General features: G+C 59.2%; 1 protein-coding gene across 2 annotated transcripts in view; it reads right to left on the bottom strand.

Annotated features, from left to right (window-relative positions):
• The window catches only part of AGAP3 (ArfGAP with GTPase domain, ankyrin repeat and PH domain 3), a 146,935-nt gene that overhangs the window by 4,464 nt on the left and 121,969 nt on the right, over positions 1-20,502 (bottom strand). For both annotated transcript variants that reach the window (XM_033000364.2, XM_042801673.1), the window contains exons 12-13: positions 17,889-18,062; positions 13,482-13,643 (exon numbers count right to left, since the gene is read on the bottom strand). In XM_033000364.2, the coding sequence (XP_032856255.2) occupies positions 13,482-13,643; positions 17,889-18,062 (336 nt within the window). The remainder of the gene's footprint in view (positions 1-13,481; positions 13,644-17,888; positions 18,063-20,502) is intronic.

Below are 20,502 nucleotides of genomic sequence, written 5' to 3'. Positions count from 1 at the left end.
TGCCCTTCCTTCCACACGTGAACACCAGCAGCCTCGCTTCCCCGCCATCCAGGGCTGGGAAGCCCAGGAGGCTGTAGCACTGGACCCCTGGAAGCTGCTTGCGCCCTGCTCTCCACGCCTCCCCCTCGGAGAAAGCCGCTGACCTCTTGAGCAGTGAAATCAGCTCCTCCACAGGGCTGGTGCCCCCGCACAGCCTCATCACCACTCCCCCAGGGGCCCACAGAGTGCTTGGTGCCTGCCGATGAGTGGCTTTAGGGGGAGAGGGCCCTGCACACTGGATCAGGAGATGCAGTGAGGCCCCTGCGGTGGGCTCAAAGGCAGCTCTCCACCATCATGTACGTTGAGAAGGGGCGTCATCGCCAGCTGCGGAGCGCAGCAGCGTAGGGATCCTGCTTGGGAAGCCCTTGCTGCCTGGGCGCTCCACAGACCCGCGCGACTGGGCACAGACAGCGTTTTCCCACAGAGAAGCAGTAAGTCACAGAGAGCCAGGCAGGAGCCACAGAGAGGCCAGAGCGATGCCATTCTCAGCTCTGGCACATCGTACCGTGCTGCTGGGCGGGCAGCTGCCAGCTCCCAAGCCTCGGTGGCCATCGGGGTCCCTGGAAGCTGGCCAAGCAGAGCTGCTTCCGTGAGGCACACGGACGGCAGCGGGGATGGGAGTGGGGATGGGAGTGGGGATGGGAGTGGGGACGGCAGGGGGGATGGCAGTGGGGATGGCAGTGGGGATGGGAGTGGGGATGGGTGTGGGGATGGGAGTGGGGATGGGAGTGGGGATGGGAGTGGGGATGGCAGCGGGGATGGGTGTGGGGATGGGAGTGGGGATGGGAGTGGGGATGGGAGTGGGGACTGCAGGGGGGATGGGTGTGGGGATGGGAGTGGGGATGGGAGTGGGGATGGCAGGGGGGATGGGAGTGGGGATGGGAGTGGGGATGGGAGTGGGGATGGGAGTGGGGATGGCAGGGGGGATGGCAGTGGGGATGGGAGTGGGGATGGCAGGGGGGATGGGAGTGGGGATGGGAGTGGGGACGGCAGTGGGGATGGCAGGGGGGATGGGAGTGGGGATGGGAGTGGGGACGGCAGTGGGGATGGGAGTGGGGATGGGAGTGGGGATGGCAGGGGGACGGCAGGGGGGATGGCAGGGGGGATGGCAGTGGGGACGGCAGTGGGGATGGGAGTGGGGATGGGAGTGGGGATGGCAGCGGGGATGTCAGCGGGGATGGCAGTGGGGATGGCAGGGGGGACGGCAGGGGGGATGGCAGGGGGGATGGCAGTGGGGACGGCAGTGGGGATGGCAGGGGGGACGGCAGGGGGGATGGCAGTGGGGATGGCAGGGGGGATGGCAGTGGGGATGGCAGTGGGGATGGCAGGGGGGATGGCAGTGGGGATGGCAGGGGGGATGGCAGGGGGGATGGCAGTGGGGCAAAGTGCCTAGGGGGCAGGGCCAGGTGACCTGCTCTTCAGGCACCTCAGCTGCTCCTCTGCCCAGCACCGTTATCTGCGCCCTGCAAGCAACCCCAGCAGATACAGGCTTAAAATTAAAGCACTTTGTAAAACATGTGGGGACAAATTCCTGACTTTCTGTCTTCAGGGAAGATAATTTTGGTGAGCCCTGAGGGTTGCTCAGACGCCAGGCACTTAGAGGCTGGGTACAAATGGAAGCGTTAGCATCCCTACAAGAGGGACCCCCCCAGTGCAGGCTGCTTGGGTGTCTCCGGGGCGGGTGTCAGAGCACAGGCACCTCTGTGCTGGGTACAGAGCCGGCAGCAGAGAGACGGGAGACAGCGAAAATGTGTGAAAGCACCTCAGTCCCCCGGGGTCTCAGAAAACGGCCCCAAAACAACCAGAGCCCGCTGAAAGCCAAGGCTATGTGGCCTTCCCTCTCGCTACTGCTCTGACTGCTGTAACACCCCCCAGTCTGGGCGGCTGGGGCTGGGCTCTGCCCTGCCAGCCCATGCCACCGGCTGCACCGAGTGGGCGCACGGGCCTCGGGTTTGCCACGGGGTGCCCTGTCTCAGCTTTGCACCCAAGCACCAGCATTTACCTTTTATTGCCAACTTCAGTAGTTAGTGCAGTAAATGACTTAACTAAGCGGGGCCTGAATGGAATGACTAATAAACGTTATGTCACAGCACACGCTTCAGCTCATAGCAAAATGATTTGTAATTACCTAATTAGCGTTATGCAAATAACACCCTCATCTCCATAATGTGCCTTCCCAGCTCTCTATTAAAAGCAGGGAGTCAACTGCACAGCTCCAGAGACAGCAAGGAGGCTGAGGGGCCCGGCCGGGTCCGCAGCAAGGCAGAGCTGTGTGGGCTGCAGCCTGGCAGGGTCTGTGCCTGCCGGGGCAGAGGCGGGGAGGCGAGCGGAGGGGGTCTGCGGGGCTCCTCTCCTCTGCCCGGCTCCCCCCGCAAGCTGCGCCCGGAGGAGTCTCTCTCTGCAGAGGAAGCAGCAGGAGGGCAGTGACTGAGGAACGTGCTGCAGCCTGCAGCACCCCAGCAGAGACGATGAAGGGGTGCAGAGGCCACCAGCGGGGTCCCACCAAGGGCACAGCCAACCTCAGCTGCTGCTGGGCCACCCGGCCCCGGCTGGGCACGGCTGTGTCCACAAACACGCTCAGCAAATGGGTGCTGCCACGGGAGTCTCCTTGAGGGAAGACAGCTCCGATGGGGGCGGTGGGAGAGCACAGCCCTTCCTCCCTTTCAAGTGCTCTTTCCAGGCTCTCGCTTCCTTCGCAGGCACCACCACCTGCATTAAGAAGTACAGGGCACAGCACCCAACTCTCTTATCTCTTTCCATTACACACAGCTGCTCACCCCAGAACAACCTGAGGGTAAAATGCCACTGCTGGTACTGTGACATGGTGGAGAGTGTCATGCTACTCACACAGCAGGCTCGAGATCTTGCATTCCATGAGGGTTAAAAGTGTGACTGACATCTGGTTGGGAAGATGCCTCCCTCTGCCTTTGCTGAGAACACACCAGGGTGTGTCCTGCACAGATCCCAGCAGCAGCCATGGAGGGTTGGGGGTCATCAGCACTGATGAAATGGACTGGTGCAGGAATGCAAGGCTTGGTCTCCACACCAGCAGACCCTTGGGAGGACTGAATGACTCCAGGATGAAGGGCTCGCCGGGCCAAGTGCCATCTGGCTTGCCTTTCCCAGATAGGATGGGGAGGCTGTTTCACTCATTTCACCCTAGAATTGGCTTGGGACTCCTCCTCTGGCAAAAGATGTCTGCAACTGCCTTTCTCCTGCTGGGAATGAGAAACTCGGGGGCATCCGGAGGAGGACAAGGCTGCAGGGTGCTGGCAGCCAGTCACGCTGCTGAACTCTTCCCCTCTCTGTCATGCACTTGCCTAACCAGGGCACCAAGCCTGCCCAGCACTTTGCCCATTCCTCCAGCTCTCAGCCCCAGAAGAGACCCCACTGCCCTCGCTCTGGGGAGCTCCCTGCAGGCAGTGTGCCTCCTACCCTAAGGATGCTTGCTGTGGAGGCTCCAAAGACACCAAATCCCAGCTCAAAAACAAGATTCTTGGAAAATATACAGCTGGTAACTTCTAAATACTGGGAGAAGAAATAGCCAGACAACAGCCAGGCTAACAGCCGCTGCCTCCTTGGCTAGCTAGCATCATCCTCTTTGTGAGCAGTGCCATGCCCCGGACATGGGCAGGGAGCACCCAGCAGCCAGGAGATACAGGAACCTGCTCCCACAGCGCCCGGCCGGATCTGCGCAGCCCCTGCTCCGCTCCAGCCCGCCCATGAGCAAACAGCTGCCCCCGCCTCTTCCACCGCCCCAAGCTCTGACTGGGATCTGCAGCCCAGCGACTTGAGTGCTCCAGCTGTTCTGAGAGATGGTTCCTTCTACCGCTGCAGGAGGCTACAAGAAGTGAAGATCAGTCCCCTGACAGCTGCAGAATCCATTGCTGCCCGGGGCGAGCATCAACTGCCAGGAAGGAGATAGTGGCATTTCCCCCTGGGGGGCAGTGACTGCCCAGGTGCTTGTGGGAGGGTCTGCAGTTCCTAGATCTCCAACCAGACCACGCTGTTGGAGCAGCAACCAACAAAACCACTCCTGGGGCACCCTGATATATCAGAACGGGTCCCATTCTCCTTAAACCTCTCCCATCCTTGGTCTGAGCCACCTGTGGCTGCTGTCAGTGCGCTGCAGAGCCCAAGATGCCTGGACCTGGAAAGTACTGGATGCACTTCAAGTGCTCCCCACTGCTGAGCCGCTTCTGCTGCCACTGAACCAGCAGCAAGCAGGTCGGCACAGTCCCCGGGACATGGTGAGGATTCCTGCCACGGGCTCACACAACTCCACCATCCTTGTTCCTTTCTCTCGCTTGCTCAGTAGCTCCACGCCAAACACACAGGCAGGGATCCCAGCCCAAGCCTTCCTGCACCAGTACATTTCCCAGCAGAGACAAGGTGGCAAACACTCGTCCTGCAGCACTTGCCTGGCCCAAGGCTCCCAGGCGAGGCTCGCTGCTGCTCCCCAGGGGCACGGCCCCTCTGCCTCAGGCTCCTCGCTGGGGCTGGGGGGACCGTGTGTCTCCCAGGCCTCTGCTCAGGACGCCTGCAGAGGAGGGGCAGGCAGCTCCCTCCTGCCGGGGTCCCTGCTGGGCTGCCCACACCCGATCATGGGCAAACAGTGAAATTTCTGGGGCTCCGACCCCACTCAGACTTTGCCACCGTCACAGCTCAGGGGCATCCCGGCGCCCTGGAGCTGCCAGGTCCCAGCCCTGGCACTGGTTCCAGTCGGACCAGAGCCCCGGCACCAGCTTCACAAGCCGCAGGATCTCCATTCCTCCTCTGTGCCCTGTGGATTCCAGCTTTATTCCAAACAAAGGGCCCGCTGCTCTCAGCAGAGCCCGGGAAGAGCTAACAAAGGGATGATGGGCTTCTCTTCCACACTAAGGCTTCTTTTGCAAGCAAAACCACTACCTCTCTTTCCTTGCAGCAACACAGGACAGCAGTGCAGGGCCAGACCTCCTTGGAGGCTTGAGCATGGCACGGCTCTGGCAGGAGAGCAGGGAGGTGCAGGATCACTCCCATGGATTCACACTCTGGGTCTGGCAGAGCTGGGAAGGGCATCGAGGACTCAGAGCAGCTTTGAACGGTGTGCAGACCCAGCTTCCCAGACAGTCTGGGATGAGTTCCTGAGCTCCCAAGGGGGGCTGTGCAAGTTGAATTGAACTCGAGTCATAGCTTTAGGGAAAGTGTGGGGCTTTCTCAGATTTTTCTGGGGAAAAGCACAGATTTCTGATGAGGCAGGGGCATTTCTGGCCAGATGAAAGGGTAGCACAAAGCAGATGACACAGGCAGAAGGGTTTGGACTATCTCTGTTGAAGCAAAGTTGGCAGAACGCCCTTCCCTGCACCACGTGTGGGGCACAGGTTCCTTCCCGGTGGCCAGAAGAGCCCCAGAGCTTGCCAGCTCGGACTCGAGAGGGCTAAGGTCCCAGAGGAGGCCAATCCTACAAGAGTGGGAAGCCCTTTCCAGCCGCCTTGGGGTAGAGGGGGTATCCCAGGGCCAGAAGGCAGAGCTCGTCTCCCTGGCCCTGCGGCTGCCTGCAGGCGTGCTGGTGGGAGTCCATTACGCCAGCTCCATTAGAATTAGTGGGCAGTGGAAATGAACGTGCTTGTCTCTCTCTCTCTTGATGATTTTTTGATGATGTTTTAAAGACTGAGCTCCGTGAAGAGTTGCTGAGCAGAGTTCGGTGCGAGCCGGCTCTGCTAATGGGCGTTAACCCCCTGACCCAGCTCCAACGCCGCCCAGCAGTGAGTGCTCCAGATGAGAGCAAAATTAGCACGGGCACTGCACAGCAGCCAGGACAGGCCAGGGCCATGCAGCACTCAGACCCGGCGAGCAACTGAGCCACCAAGCTGAGTGGGCTTGAGGACTTCTGCAGCCACTTCTGCAGGGAGGTGATCAGCCTTTGAGGAGTTACCCTTCACCAGCCCGCTGTGCTAGAGAGGGGGGAAGCCCACAGCCCCCACTGCTAACAAGCCAGCCTTGGGAGGAAGCATCTCCTCAGGGCCAGCAGATGATCACCCCAGGACTGGGGAGAAACGGGGGAAGGGAGCCAGCCTGTAAGCACTGCCAGGAACCAGCACAGAGTGAAGGGACGAGGGTAAGGGAAGAGCCCCACCAAGAAGGCAGGGTGAGACAGAGCTCGGCTGCCCAGGAGTGCCCTGGAGCTGAGATGCCTAGCACACCCGTGGATCTGCCACTGTCACCCGCAGAAGCAGCAGGGGACGTTGGAGAGGAGAAGCATGGTGAGGAGGAAGGGAAGCGGTGGCATCCTGGGAGTGTTGCCCTTACAGTTCATGCCAAGGCCCTTCTCTCTGCTCTCAGTGGGACGAAGCACGGTTTTGGGCAGAAGTGGTATGTGGCAGTGGCTAAAAGTGCAGGGATCTGTCCTGTTCTGTGAATGGCTCAGATTACACACCACATCAGTGCCGAAGAGGCCAGCCTGGAGAGCCCACTGCAGGGACCTCGATGTGGTGTCGAGGGAGTGGCGCTTCCCATCTTCTTCCCCAAGAGCACCCTGCTTCTCCCTGGGGTGCAGCATGAAACCCCAGGCCAGTGTTCCTCCCCGGGGAGCTGCAGTGGGACAGGCTGGCCACATCCCTCATGTACCCACGATACACCCTGCCCCAGGTTGGGGCAGCACCCTCAGAGCACAAGCAGCAGTATGGGGTGGGCTGTTCCCCCACCCTTCAAGCACCAGGACACAAAGCAGCTCTGAGGGAAGGACACAGAAGATGGAGCAATGCCCCTCTAGACACTGCGGGAGATGCAGCGCGATGCTCCTCACCCAGTGTGGCAGGACTGTGCTTCTCCCAGCACCCAGGACACAGGGCTGTGATTCTCTCCCCCCACAGGGTACTGGATAGAGCTCCCCCACGCCAGCCCACGAGATGCAGGGCAGCACTGTGTCAGGAGTGACAGGAGGGAGCCCAGCACAGGGGATGGGCAGGAGCACTTCCATGCCAGCACACCAGGAACGCAGAGCCCTCCACGCCAGCCGGCTCCTTCCCTGAGCAGGCGGGGTGCAGCCCCTGCCCTGCACGCAGGACAGTGTGGGATGCCACCCCTGCATCCCAGCAGGTCCAGGCAGGAGGAGCAGGATCCCACTCTAGACCGGCAAAACAAGAAGCAGAGCTCACACACAGCCATGCCCTGCTCTTGAAGCAGAAGGCTCCTCTTTCACCTCCACTCTGCCCTGGCTCCCAGTCATATCCAGCCTCTCCCTTCGCACTGCCCTCCTCCTTCTCCCAGCCTTTTCTCCCTGAGCTCTGAGCTGGGGTAGCAGAGGTGCCTCTGGATGCCCTGGCGAGTGGGTGACCACACAGGGAGGAGGTGGGGGGATGCTTCCAGTGTGTGGGGCGCATGGCAGGAACCAAGGGCTGGTGCTGCCTTTGGTGCCGGGAGTCCCCTGGCCCACAGCTCCGCTGCCAAGTTCGGGAAAAGTGTCCAGGAGCAGGGCAGTTGGCAGGCCCCCCAGCCTCGGGATGCTTGTTTGCAAGCTGCCACTGTACCACATCATTATGAGGTGTTTGGGATATCAACAAATTAGCAGGCGTCTGGGAAGAGAAGGATGCAGCACCATTCGTAAATGTCAGCTCGCTGCCTCCTCATTTTGCAGATCATTAAACCCAATATTCCTAACCTGTATTAGTGCGACGGGGACAGGCCCCCTCCACAGCGACAAGCCGCCAGGAGAGCCGCAGCAAGAACATTGCTATGGAGACCCCACAGCGCCTTCTGTCCCGCTGCCCCCAGAGTGCCCCAAGCTGTGCTGGCGCGTCCCCCCCCCGCCCCACGCTGCCCGCCCTGCCCACGGGGACACGGGGGGGCTGAGGGCGGCAGGGCCGGGAGCGCTCCGCGCAGCGACACTGGCAGAGACAGGCAAACCCAGCTGCACATCAGAGGGCATGCTGCGGGCTGCCGGCCGTGTGCGTGTACGTGTGCGTGTGCAGGACGTGTGGGGAGGGGCAGCAAAGGCTGCGTGCCGGGAGGAGGTGGCGCTCCCCAGGCTACACTGCCATGTGCAGAGGGGGGTCACCGCAAGGCACCGGGGCTGTCACTTCTGTGTATACGGTGGGGGCGGATGCCATACGGGGTGCAGCGTGTGCACAGAGCGCAGTGGGGCTGGGAGGCAGCAGAAGGGACATGCGGAGTGTGTGCACCCCCTGCGGGCAGGGGGTCCCGCTGCGGGCACAGTAGAGGGGACACGGACAGCGCGGGCTCCCTGGTGCAGGAGGAGGCTTGCTCCCAGCCGCACCGGCGGGGTTACGGGCGTGCAGACGGGGGTCTCTCAGAAGGGGAACATGGAGCTGTGCAACGCCCCTCCAGGAAGCACAGAACGAGGAGGGTGTGGAGCTGATAGAGACGGGGGATCAGCCGTGGTGTGGCGATGCCCAGGCACAGGCTGCTCTCCTCGCGCCAGGGTGCAGCAGGGAGCTCGCGGGGTCTGTAATGAGCAGGAGTGACTTGTTAGCACTGAATTAAGAGGCTCGGTGGAAGGGAGCGCACGGGTGACACAAGCTGCGTGGGGCAGGCGGGAGCTGAGCAGCAGCAGCTGGAATCCCCAGCAATCTGGTGAGCTCAGCTCAGCCCCGCACTCCCAGCTCGCCGAGATCGGTCTCCGACAGCCCCTGACAGTTGGTATTAATCACGCACATCGCCCCAACACAACTCTTTACTGGCCATCAATTTCCCGTGGGTTTTAAAACTAAAAAACAAAGACAAAACCGCGTCGTTTGGCCGCTACTGAGAAGCACATTAAGGGGCTGTCAGCTTCTCGCCATGCACCCTGCATCACTCTTTAAGCACATGAGAAGTTCATTATCCCTGGAGCTCTGGCAGCCATGGGGATGCTGGCGTAGGGAGCGTCGCGAAGGTGCTCCTGCCGTCAGACATGCCTGGTGGCTCCCTGGGGCCCTCCTGGCTGCCTGAAATGGGAGCAGGAGGTCCTGGGCACGGAGGAGGCGCGGCTGCGGTGGGGGCTCTGGGCTGCTCTGGGGCAGGACAGGCCCCTCCTGGCCGCGGTGCTTTGCTGGGCAGACTTCCCTGATGGTCCCTGCAATCCCACCGCGGTCACGAGCTCTTCCCGGGGCTGCTGCCACGTCCCCTGACAGCCTGACACCACGTTTGCCAGCCTGTGGGTGCTCCCTGACAGCCCACGCCGCACTCTCCGGTTTGGTGACAGCCCCGGCAGCCCAATACCACGCTTGCCATAGTTTGCTGATGCTCCCTAGCAACCTGACACTGCGCTCTCTTTAACATGCGACCATGTAAAAAAGCAACAGCTCGTTTGATTTATGATACTTCAGAACAACTAAGATTCAATTGCTCCGCACGTCCCTGGCTCTGATTACCTCCTAAATGAGATAAACTGATGGCAATTTATCCCCAGACCTCACCAACTTTCCCAGGATGCTAACCTGAGACGCTCGTGCCCTGCACACGCAGGCGTTGGGCTGGGTGCATCCGAAGCAGCCTGGCCTCAGCCCAGCTCCTCTGCTTCCCCGCACTCCCGGCCGCTGCCTGTGCCCGGGCGAGACACTGCGCCCGAGGGCTGCGCCTGGCACCCTCCCTGCCCCGATGCAGCTGCTGGGGTCTGTCAGGAGGCTTTGGGGGGGGTCCCAGCAGCGGTGCCCCCCCCACCGGCACAGCCACGCTGGCACGAGCTCATGGAGAGCACAGCCGGTCGCTGGGCTGTCCCCCCGGCTCCTCCCAAGGCGGTGTACCCTCCACAGCGGGCTGAGCACCACGAGGGATGGCAGCTCCACCACCGAGCATGGCAGCCCTGCTCTCTGCACAGGGACTGTCACACTTCCACCATGCTGACTACGTGAAAGCAAAAACCTCAGATTATCCTGCTGTGAAAAAAACGGCTGCAACTGTTTGAAAATGATTCAAGGAAGAATCAGACCTACTTACGGACACCAGTCCATGACACAAGTCTTAAGTCACGCCCATGATGTGGGGTAATGCTCAGTCCCAGGTTCACAGCCGGAACCAAGCACCAAGACATCAGGATGGGACTTCACAAAGAGGCTCATTATCTCTTATTTGCTTGCTGCCAGTTTCCACTTCTAATGCAGGCTGCCACGCAGGACAGTGACCTGGGTGTGACTCCAGTCTAGTGCTCTCCCTGCGTGTCTAGAAAGCAGACACCCTGAGCATCAGTCCCAGAGTCACTCCTCTGCATCTGCCCTGGGCTGCCCTGTCCTGGGGGGGAGCCACCGCGGCACGCTGAGCTGCACTGGTGCTCAGGAGCACTCCTAGTGCTGGCAGTCGGGGAGGGACAGAACGAGTGGCCCAGGGAGGGTACCACAGGCAGGGAGACCCGGTGCCATATGGCAGGCAGGGGCTCGTCTGCCTGAAAAGGAGAGTGGGATTCAGCGCCGCAATCTGTACTGAGCACAGGAACGTGCAAGGACCCTTTCCAGAGACCTTCCCCTCTCCCAAAACGGGCTGTACAACTGTTTGCTACTGAAACAAACATTGGCCTGGCTGCGGCAGGACCAAGCTGCGAACCTCTCGGTGCCTGCTGCCTCTGCCCAGCAGCAGTGGTTGGCTCTGCGGACACAGAGCACCGTGCTGCTGGCACGGGTGCTGCCCGCAGCCCCTCCGGGCCCCCAGCACGCACAGCCGGGAGGTGCTGGTGCAGGGTGACCCATGAGGATGACCGGGCCTTCGGAAGCCCAATTTTGCAATTGGATCGGTTTTCTAATACAGTAGATTACATAAAAAGTAAGTACAAGATAAGTTTTTGAAAAGCCAGCCAAAAAGCCAGAAAACCCGTTGGACAATACCCCATGAGGAAGACACTGCATGGGACCACTGTGGCCCGGCGTAAGCCTGGGAGCCGCAGGCGCTGGTCACTGCTGCCTGACACCAGCGCTGAGCCAGCGGCTCCCATTTACCGACCGACGAAGGACACGGGGACTCGGAAGGACAGGATTCCAGCTGGAGACACAGAGGTGATCTTGCTCAGGCGACTGCAGGTCGCAGATGCCCCCCGGGCTCTGCCGTGCTCAGCGTCCTCGCCGCTCCCGTCCCACTGCCGCACGGGAGCGCGCCGGGCAGCCCACTGCAGCCTCCCAGCAGTGGCAGTGCTGCGGGTCACCGGGGAGGTGCTTCTCCTGCTGCCGGTTCTGGTGCCAGGGGCTTCTGGCAGCAGGAGGAGCAACCGTGTGCAAGGTCTGTGCAGTGACAGATGAAGTTTGGTAACTGACACTTCGCTGGCAAATGAAGTTCCATGTTGATAAATGCGAAGTAATGCACACTGTAGGAAAAAATTGCTTTAGTCCAACAACTGACAGGGTTCTAAATTGACTGTGTCAACCCATGAGAGGGCCTGGATATCACTGCAGATAGCACAAGACCTCTTCCCAGCACAACACCATGGTCAAGCACCAGGGCAATGAGTAACAAAAAATATTCTGATGCCCTTGTACACACTGCGTGGCACCACATCGTCACTATGTGCAGCCTCGGTCACTTCACCTTCCCAGGATACTGCCAAGCAGGGAAGGACAGCAAGTGTGAGCATATGTCTGAAAGAAACTCCCTATCAAATGACGGAAAAACTGGGATGGCTCAAAGATTCATGGGCTGGGCATCCAAGGAGGAAGGTGACAATCAGCTGGTCTGCCCTCCTGAATGCAGAGGGCAGGGATTCTGCCAGGGGCCGGTCCACACGCATCTTGTGGAAAAGTAACTAATTTAATTTTAAGACTTTGAGCAGTGGTTAGTCCACATTACTACTTCACAAAAGTATTCCCACATTTTATTACCTTTTCCACTAAGAAATTGTATTCAGTTTTGTGTAACTTGAGATCCCAACCTCTGCACCTTCTCATAGTCCCATCACCTATGCTGAGCAGCCTTGCAGGACCAGACTGCTTTCTCTGTCCCTTCACTTCTCCTTCTGGTAAGGTGAATACCTTAATGTCCACCTCATAAATACATTCATCATAGCCAAGACAGTTTTGGGACCTTCTTTACAACTCTCTCCAGTATTTCCATGCTCTCTTGGAGTATTATTTACAGGATGGGACGCAGCACGTGCTTTCTAACTCTCATGTGTAGGTGCAGAGTCGTTCTACTCTTTGGTATCCCACTTTTCAGACATAAAGAATACATGTCTCTCTTTTTGCCAAAGCACTGGACTGAGAACTGCAAGCTGAGAGCGGATGTGGGAAGGGCAGTAACGTGTTTGAAAAGTCAATATACCCACAGCTACGAACGCATCAGCTGTTTAACAAAATGTAAACACAGGTAATATTTGCTTTCCATGAGATATCCAGTGTATATTATAGACTCAAATGATGGTCAAGGTGCCTGAATCAACCACTGCAAAGGGGAAGTCCTTCCTTAACACAGTGGTTTCCAGATGAAGAAAACAACAGAAAAGACTGAACAACACAACTGCCAAACTCCTGTGCCAATCATCACCAGAATGTTTCTAAGAGTGAGAAGTCCAGAATGAGTTGTTCTGCCATGGGAAGCCTGGGCTGCAGGGCTACGGGCTGACCTGTAATTTGGAGCAAGATGCCAGGACAGCCGCAGCTTTGCTAGGTACAGGCTAACACATGTACAGGCTAAAATTTTCTGGTTTGTTTTACAGTAGCCATTAGTTTCAAACACTTGTACCTAACTCCTCCCCATCGCCTTTAGCCATCTGAATTAAATCTTTCACTTGGTTTACTACAAAAGCTTACTGAGTGCTGTGGGACAGGATGACCTAAGATAAAGTCAAACCTTGAAGACTGAGGAACACTTTTTCCGCAGAGGCTAATCCTGATGCAGGCTTTGGAGAACACAGTTGCCAAGCTAATCTCTACCTGGCCAAATCTGGATGGCTTTTCACAGCAAAATGCACTTCCCTATGCCTTGCAGGCTCCCTACCAAGGTTCGGGTCCCTCTTCAGAAACTGCGGAGACACGAAAATTTCTCAGCAGAAAAACCATCAGTACTTTTTGCATGGGCAAAGCAATGTGTATGCCTTCAACTGGTTCCTGAAGTAGATAAACTTTTCCAAAAGACCCTCAGCTTGAGGCAGATGGCCAGCACAGGTCTTTTAAATGAGGAAAGCTTGTCAGATTTACAAGCCAAAAGAAATAGGTTCTTTCTTGTGGTAGAAGGTGTTTGCACACCTTAGGCAGAGTTAAGCACGCCTCAACCATGTGGTGTGCTCTCAGCTCTGCCAATACCGTTAGTAAATATTGTCACCACTAACAGTACGTGTAGTCATGGGCACGATGGCAGTCCTGCCGCCACTGCAGGTGAGAAATTGAGGGCAGATCACGAGGGGCTGGTTGCTCCTTTCTGCCCAAGCACGAGGCGGCTCAGACAAGGAGCACTCCAAGCCCCAGGACCCGGCGAGCGCCGGCTGGACTCCCGGGTGCCCGGTGCTCTGCGCTGGCAGAGCTGCTCCCCAGGCAGAAGACCTTTCCTACCTTCTGCTGCGGTGCTGGGGCCATCAGGACGTGTCGTCCCTGTGCTCTTTTTCCTGCGATGCTTCTTCCTGTTTGCATGTGGTGATGGAGGCGGCTCCAGCTTTGGGCTGGCAGCACTGGAAATGTTCGGGCTGGAGCTGAGAGAATCGGCTGTACCGTTAGCTGGAAACAAAGATAAAGAAAGTAATGTACAGAAGGACGGTGACAGTCTGCTCTTTCTAGAGACAACCAAATGTCCTGGAGACAGCCCCGGTGCTCTGCCTGGCTCAAAATGAACAGCCCCACGAGACAGGATAGCACACACACTCAGCCCCATTGCACAGGGCAGCTCGAACACCCACTCCAGCTCAGGGCTGGCAGGCTCTTTGGGCAGGGCCAGGCTGGACACGCTCTGCACGGGGATTCATCCGGGATGGTCACGCAGAGACAGCACTGGCGGCTGCGTGGCTGGGACAAGCGCAGGGGCATCACTGGGGGCAGCCCATGCCAACCCCTCAGCGCACATCCCTGTACGTACTGCTCAGTGGCAGTGTCCTCACAGGACGATGCACGCGTTTTGGGAGGGGACAGTCCCAGGAGGTGCTCTCGGCCCCCCCCGGTGTGGATCCATGTCCTGGGATCTGCAGTGCTGCTGCAGAAGCCTCGATCCCCCGCGGCACCGCTCTGCCAGACGAGGTGACTGGGGTTGCCACACTTAGGAACCTAAGCATGATGGTCTCAATAGGCTTCCGATACGGAGCTGAAGAAGCTGCATCCCCAGCAGCAACGCACCAAATTTATCCTCAATCATACTGTTCCTTACAATTAATAGCAGAATTAGAAACAATCAGGGAGCTGCCTAATTACTGTCAATTAGAGCGCGCTAATCAAGCTCCGATCACACACACACACGCTGCCGCTGCACTCACCATTAAATGTCAAATTTCATTAGAGACCAGCAACAAAATCAAAAGCCTGACATTCAATTTCAGCAGCACACACAGCGCAGGCTTCCAATCAGCATAAAAATGCAGACTCCGGGGAAGGCAACGAGGCGCAGGAGCCCTCGCTGCACTGTTAACCCTCTCCGAAATACACTCCTGCCTCTCCAGTGTCCACCCACCCACAGGGCACATATGGCAGCTCCGCTCCCAGCCTGCTTCTGTCCTGGGCAGCTTGCTGTCCTCTGCAAAAACCCAGTGTCTCCCATCAAGCCCTAACCTCCAATTTCCATGTTTTGTGGTACCTGAAATTAAGGAAGCAATCACAGCGTTGAACAAGGGCAGCACCCTCCAGCAGCGGGAACGGCCGGTGACTTGGCAAGCTCTTCTCCCGCCCCAGCCCAGACCCTACCCTCCCGTTTCAGCCTGGTTCAGTCAGACTGGCTCTCTGGGCCTTGGGCTGTCTCTGTGTGTCAAGACAAGCACCCAACAGTGGGAAGAAGAGGGCTACAGGCAGCGGCCAGGAGCTGCCCCACGCAGGTCCAGTGTGCAGCCAGTGTCCCCCTTGCAAGGCTGGGAGAGGACGCGGCGTCAGAGCTCTTCCACCTCTGGTTTCTGCTACATTTGACACACACTAGTAGGGTGTTTCTGCTGCTCTTTATCCACAGGGAAATAGTTCACCCTTGACAATTAAGAGAGATAAATCTAATAAAATCAGACTCCAGTTTTATAAATATAAATCACTGATACTGTTCAACAGGACTGTGCTTAGAGCAGGTGTGAGGCACCTTCATCTCCTAGCTTGGATGTCGCAGGGGACCTGAACTTTCTCGTCCAAGGCTACACGTGGTGCATCCAGCCTACCTCTGCTGCCCACCTGCTCACCAGGATGCCTCCCGGGCCAAGCCACGCACCATCAGCATCCTTCCCCCCGCCCCCGCCCCCAGCGCAGGGCGAGGGTTTGTGCGTTTCGGCAGCTCCTGCCAACGCGCCTGCAGGTTGTGGTGAGCCCCACATCTCCCGCCCTGCCGAGCAGAGATTGCCCACGTCCCTGCTCCTCCTAGTGCACAGCAGCTAAAGCCGCAGAGCTGGGGGCTCCCGAGGCCCCCAGTGGGATGGGGATGGGACTGCAATGGGGTGGGGGCAGATTACGAAACACACTCCCTCTACAAGATGAGGTATTGCTTGCTCTCCAAGCCCCTGGGTCCCCACGGGCGGGCTGCTGATGTCCTCCCATAAAGGACAAACACAACGTGCTGAAGCATGTTTAGGTGATCTGTACAGCCTGCCCCACCGCTCTTCCGTGTGCTCTCCGGGACACAACTGGAGGAGGCAGCCCACCCCTAGGAGCCATGAGGGCAGCCGGTACCCTCTGCCTGCAAGTCTGCTCTGAGCAGAGAAACACTCCTCACCCTGCTCCGCCGTTCAGAGCTGGAAACAGCGCAGAACTCAGACCTGGGCTGCACAGACACAGCGGCACAGCCGGGGTTCAGGCTTTGCTCCAGGGGCTCCCCCTGCCCCAGCCCTTCCCCAACAGACCGGGGCAGTTCTCTGGGTGGGAGAGAAGCTGCTGGGAGGTACGAAATCGCTGCTTTCCCTGCCAGCACAGCAGTGACGGTGCCACGAGCCGTGAGCTGGGCGACGCACTGCGAGGCTGCTCCAGGAGGCTCCCGGGACAGCCGGGCTGGTCACCCCTCGTGTGCTGCGGGCCCTTCACCACAGCTGGCCCAGTGATGTGTCTGTGGACCACTGACACAGGGCAGGGCAAGGCAGGACCGACCCACAGGGCTCGGGGTCCAGCACAGTGCAGTGGGACCCGAGAGCGCACGAGCAGTCAGCAGTGCTCAAGACGCACAATTAGCACCGAGCTGACATCTCATCCCTCCACGTCATGGGGAGAAGCAGCAGCCTCTCAGCCCCCGTTCGTGTCAGTCTCCGGTTTACTTTGCGTGAATGAGGTAGATTGCTTTGGGTGGCCACAAACCCAGCAGGCTCCTCCCGGGGACAGGGAGCAGAAGCCCGCTGGTTCTCCTGCAGCACCCAGGCCAGAGCCAGGGCAGGCAGGATGGGTGGGTGGCCACACCAGGCCCCTGGGCTCCAGGATGAGACCTGCCACGATTGTTCCTGGGGACAGGGGCCACCCAGGCAGACAGCCGCTGTCCGGAAGGGCTGAGCCACAAAATCCACCTCTGCAAAGGCAACGTGCTCGCCGGCTGCAGTGCTGCCGGTCTGCTGGAGGGCACGCGGACCCCGCTGCTGCGTGCGCAGGGGCACGCTCAGCGGTCGGCACGGCAGGCTCCTGCTGCCTGCGTGCACGGCTCCCGTGGGCAGGGCAGGGAGCTGCCTGCGGCAGGGACACCCCTCGCCCCGTGCAGGGCACGGGCCCTGCAGCATCCCAGCAGACGCACCCGTGCCCGAAGCAGTGCACGGCGCGGCGGTTCCCCCGCCTCGCGCCCCGCTTTCCCCGGCGCCGGAGCGGCAGAGACTGTCCCGCTGCACCCACCCCGTGTCCGAGGCGAGGCGTGGGGGGGCTGCCGGCACATTAATGCTCAGAGCTGCGCCCTTCCGCTCCCGTCGCCTGCGCTGCCCCATCAGCAGTAACAGTCTGATTAATTCGCTTCCAGCAGGGAGCTGATGGGGCCAATGATGGAGCCGCTGCATCAGGCGCGCTGAAATTGATAGTTTTTCACAGTTACAAATGAGGAGCCTCCTCAGCTGCAAATGGCGCCCGCACAGTCGGACTCCGGTAATGATCATAAAGAGGCTCTCTTTAAACTGCGAAAGCCCCTGGGACCGAGCGGGGGGGCGGCTGCCGCGCTAATGAGAACTACAAGGGGCGAGCAGGCATGGAAATGGCTCCTCCACTCTTGATGTGCATTTAACTGCTTTTTTAGTGCGGCGGCAGAGCCAGGAACGAAGGAGTGATGAATGCAGCACAAAAGCATTTATTTTCCAATTCGGCAAAGTGGCTACGTTGGGAAATGTATGAATTATTTTAATTCACTCAACTGTCCTGAAACATCACAGAGAGCGAGTGAGAGTGGGGGGAGGGGGAGGGCCATGCTCAGTGTGTGCTCCAGAGACAGGAATTACTCCTATTCGTTCAACTGCCCCAAAATCTGGGAGCTGCGGGTGCCGATGAGGAGCAGAGATGGGGAAAGCAGTGGTCATCCCCTGCATGGTGAGCCGCGAGTGCGGCAGGAGGAGGAGAGAGGTCAGAGCAGCCCTGCTGCAGAGCAGCATCCCTCGGCTGGAGGGGGACTGCTTTACTGTGCCCGGCAGGAGAGCTTCTCCCCCCGGCTCGGACACTGCCAGCTGACCCTCCCGAAGGGGGACAGTCCCAACAAGACCCCAAAGGCTGTATCCCACACCCGTGACCAAACTCGGGGCTCAGAGCCCCAGGGCAGAGCTCAGGACTGCCCCATCACCACAATAAGCCTCCCCGCCTGCTGCAGCTGAGGGGAGGGGGCTCAGAAGTGCTACTTACGGGGGTTGGGGCAGCTGCCGGGGATAGCCACCGCCTCGTTCCACTGGTCCGCGCTGGAGACGGAGTAGGAGCGCTGGTGCATGCCGTCGGGCTTTGAGCTGAAGCCCACCAGGTTGATGCCGCTGATGGAGCGCTCTGAGTGCAGGGAGGTACTGCTGGTCGAGTGGGGAGCACCTGCGAGAGAGACACAAATTCAGCACGGACCAGCTGCTCCTCTGAAGCACGGCGGAAGAAGGAAAAGCTGTCCTGTACCTGATGCAACATGCCCCTGGGTGGCCCTGCATCAGGGCAGGCTCTGTCCGGCTCTCCTCTCCCAAGGGATGCCAGTGCATCACACCCCCCAAAAGGTGCTGAGAAAAGAGCACTGCCCAGCACACCCCACTCCTCAGCGGGACGCCCAGCTTGATGTACTTCAGTGCAGCACCCTGGGATGCGTAGCTATGCATCCTGGCACACAGCTTCCCCCTCCAGACAGATTTTGCAGCTGGAGTCCATGGTTTGCTCACTGTTTTCACTACAGCTTCATGCACCTGGACAAACACAAACCCACTGCATAACCAGTGTGCCCTTTCCGACTCCTTAACTTCACTCCTTGTGTGTCCCTTGCAGGAAACACAACCATGTTGGAGGCACAAGGTGTGAATGGAAGATCACATCGTGGATGTCAAAGGGACAAGCAGGGAAACAGAGCTCTCTAAGGTGGGGATCATGGGTGAAAAATGCCTCTTCCCACTAGCTGGAAACTTCTGTAGCTGAGCCCAGGAGCTTGAGAGCACAAGAAAGGAGTGCTTTTGGGACAAGAGGCTGGCACAGAAGACAAGATCACTCAGTGATTCAAAATGGGTCAAGTGTTTCTGGATTACAAGAATATCCAAAATTTCCAGAATAGTAAACAGAGCAGTTCTGACAGGGAGCAAAAATCTTGCTGTTCAAGGCTGCAGACAATCTGTTAAGGAGGATGACACTGGCCTAGAGGGATTACCCTACACCTGCCCACTACAAGCACTTTCCTGTGACTTCCCTTAGGGCATTCAGCTCCAGCCACAGAAGAGCAAGTGCTCTGGGAGCTGGGGGGCAAGCAAAGGGTCCCTTTCCCTACTCTGAAGCTGCTTTTCCTCCTTCCACACCTGGAGGCACAGCTGCTGAGCTGGGACTCCCACACCAGCCCTTCTGGCATGGATGAGGGCAGGGCCTGTTGAACGGCTCCGGCCGCAGCGTGCCTGGCTGGTGAGACGTGCACCCACAGCCTGACCTGTCTGCTCGCCCCAGCCCCGTCAGAGCTGACTGCTCCATGGCCATGCAAGGAGCTGGGCTAGGAGAAACCGAGCCTCTTGCTTCACGGGACTGGGATGTAAGTGGGATCTTTTCACAGAAGCAGGCTGGAGAGCAGATGGACACTTGCAGGAGCAGGTCTGCAGCTGGAACTGCTACAGCCAGGCCAGCTCACTGGACTGCGTTTTCACTGTGTAAAACCAGCCTAATTTTGCTCTCACAGAATCCCAGCATGGCTGAGGTTGGAAGGGACGTGGTCCTGTCCAACCCCTGCCTGAGCAGGGCCACCCAGAGCCAGTTGCCCCAGACTGGGTCTAGACAGGTTTTGAGTATCTCCAAGGAGGGACACTGCAAAACCTTGCTGGGCAGCCTATTCCAGTGCTCAGCCACCCTCCACAAAGGGCTGAGCCCCATAAAATCCCGCGTGCAGCCCCAGATTTTGCACATAAAGTTACGTTTCTGTCCCTGCTGTTTCCAGGAAAACCTGAGAAATATGATTCCAATGTCACTGGTGCCCGAGTGCTGCCTGAGGCCGCAGAGTGCCTGAAATGACAGCTCAGGAAGCCCAAATCCCCCCCTGCAAAAGGCGTGTGCTGAACGGAGGGGTGATGGGGGCCATCGGCCCTGCACCAGGCACGTCTGCTGTCCGTGAGCACCTTCCATTTATCACCCGCCCGGTGAACGCGTCCCACCCTCCCCTTCCACGTACCCACCCTGGAACACCCCCCCCGTTCCTGCGGTGCACTGCGTGGGGGGCTCCCTGTGAGCCCTGCCTGCAGACCCTGCAGATCCTGCCGGCCCGGCAGCGCCCACGCAGAGCTGGCAGGGCCGCGGTGCCCCGGCTGCAGGGTCCCGGCAGAGCCGCCGGCTCGGCTGCCTCCAGCCCGGCTGCCGCACGCTCCCCCTCCCTCCCCTTGTGCAGCGCCACAGAAACACGTGTAAAACCATGACACTGACTTTGCCTCTAATTAGCCCTTAATTTACAAGACACACTCGGAAGGGTAATTAGCTGGCGCTCTGCTCCTGACTGCCGCATCCATCTCCTCTCGCCTCCTCGTGGGAGGGAGCCTGCTGCCACTGGAGCAGGGACGAGGCTGCTCTCCTGGGACCTGGAGGAGCTGGGTCCTGGGCACGGCGCTGCTGGGCTGGGACAGGACCGGACGGGCTGCGAGGGGCTGGGCTGCCCCCAGAGCCCAGGCAGTGCCTGCACAGCGCGCGTCCGTCGCCACAGCCGCGGGGCAAGCAGCGGGAGTGCAGAGTGCCTGGGAGAAGCTCCTGCAGCAGCAGGGAGAGTCCCGCAGAGCCCCGGGGAGCCCAGGTGTGCCCCTTGCACCGCCAGCCC

The sequence above is a fragment of the Tyto alba genome, unplaced genomic scaffold (assembly GCF_018691265.1).
Source record: "Tyto alba isolate M040663 unplaced genomic scaffold, T.alba_DEE_v4.0 Super-Scaffold_38, whole genome shotgun sequence".
NCBI lineage: Eukaryota > Metazoa > Chordata > Aves > Strigiformes > Tytonidae > Tyto > Tyto alba.
Note: the sequence above shows the minus strand (reverse complement) of the source record. Positions and strands in the feature narration are given on the sequence as shown.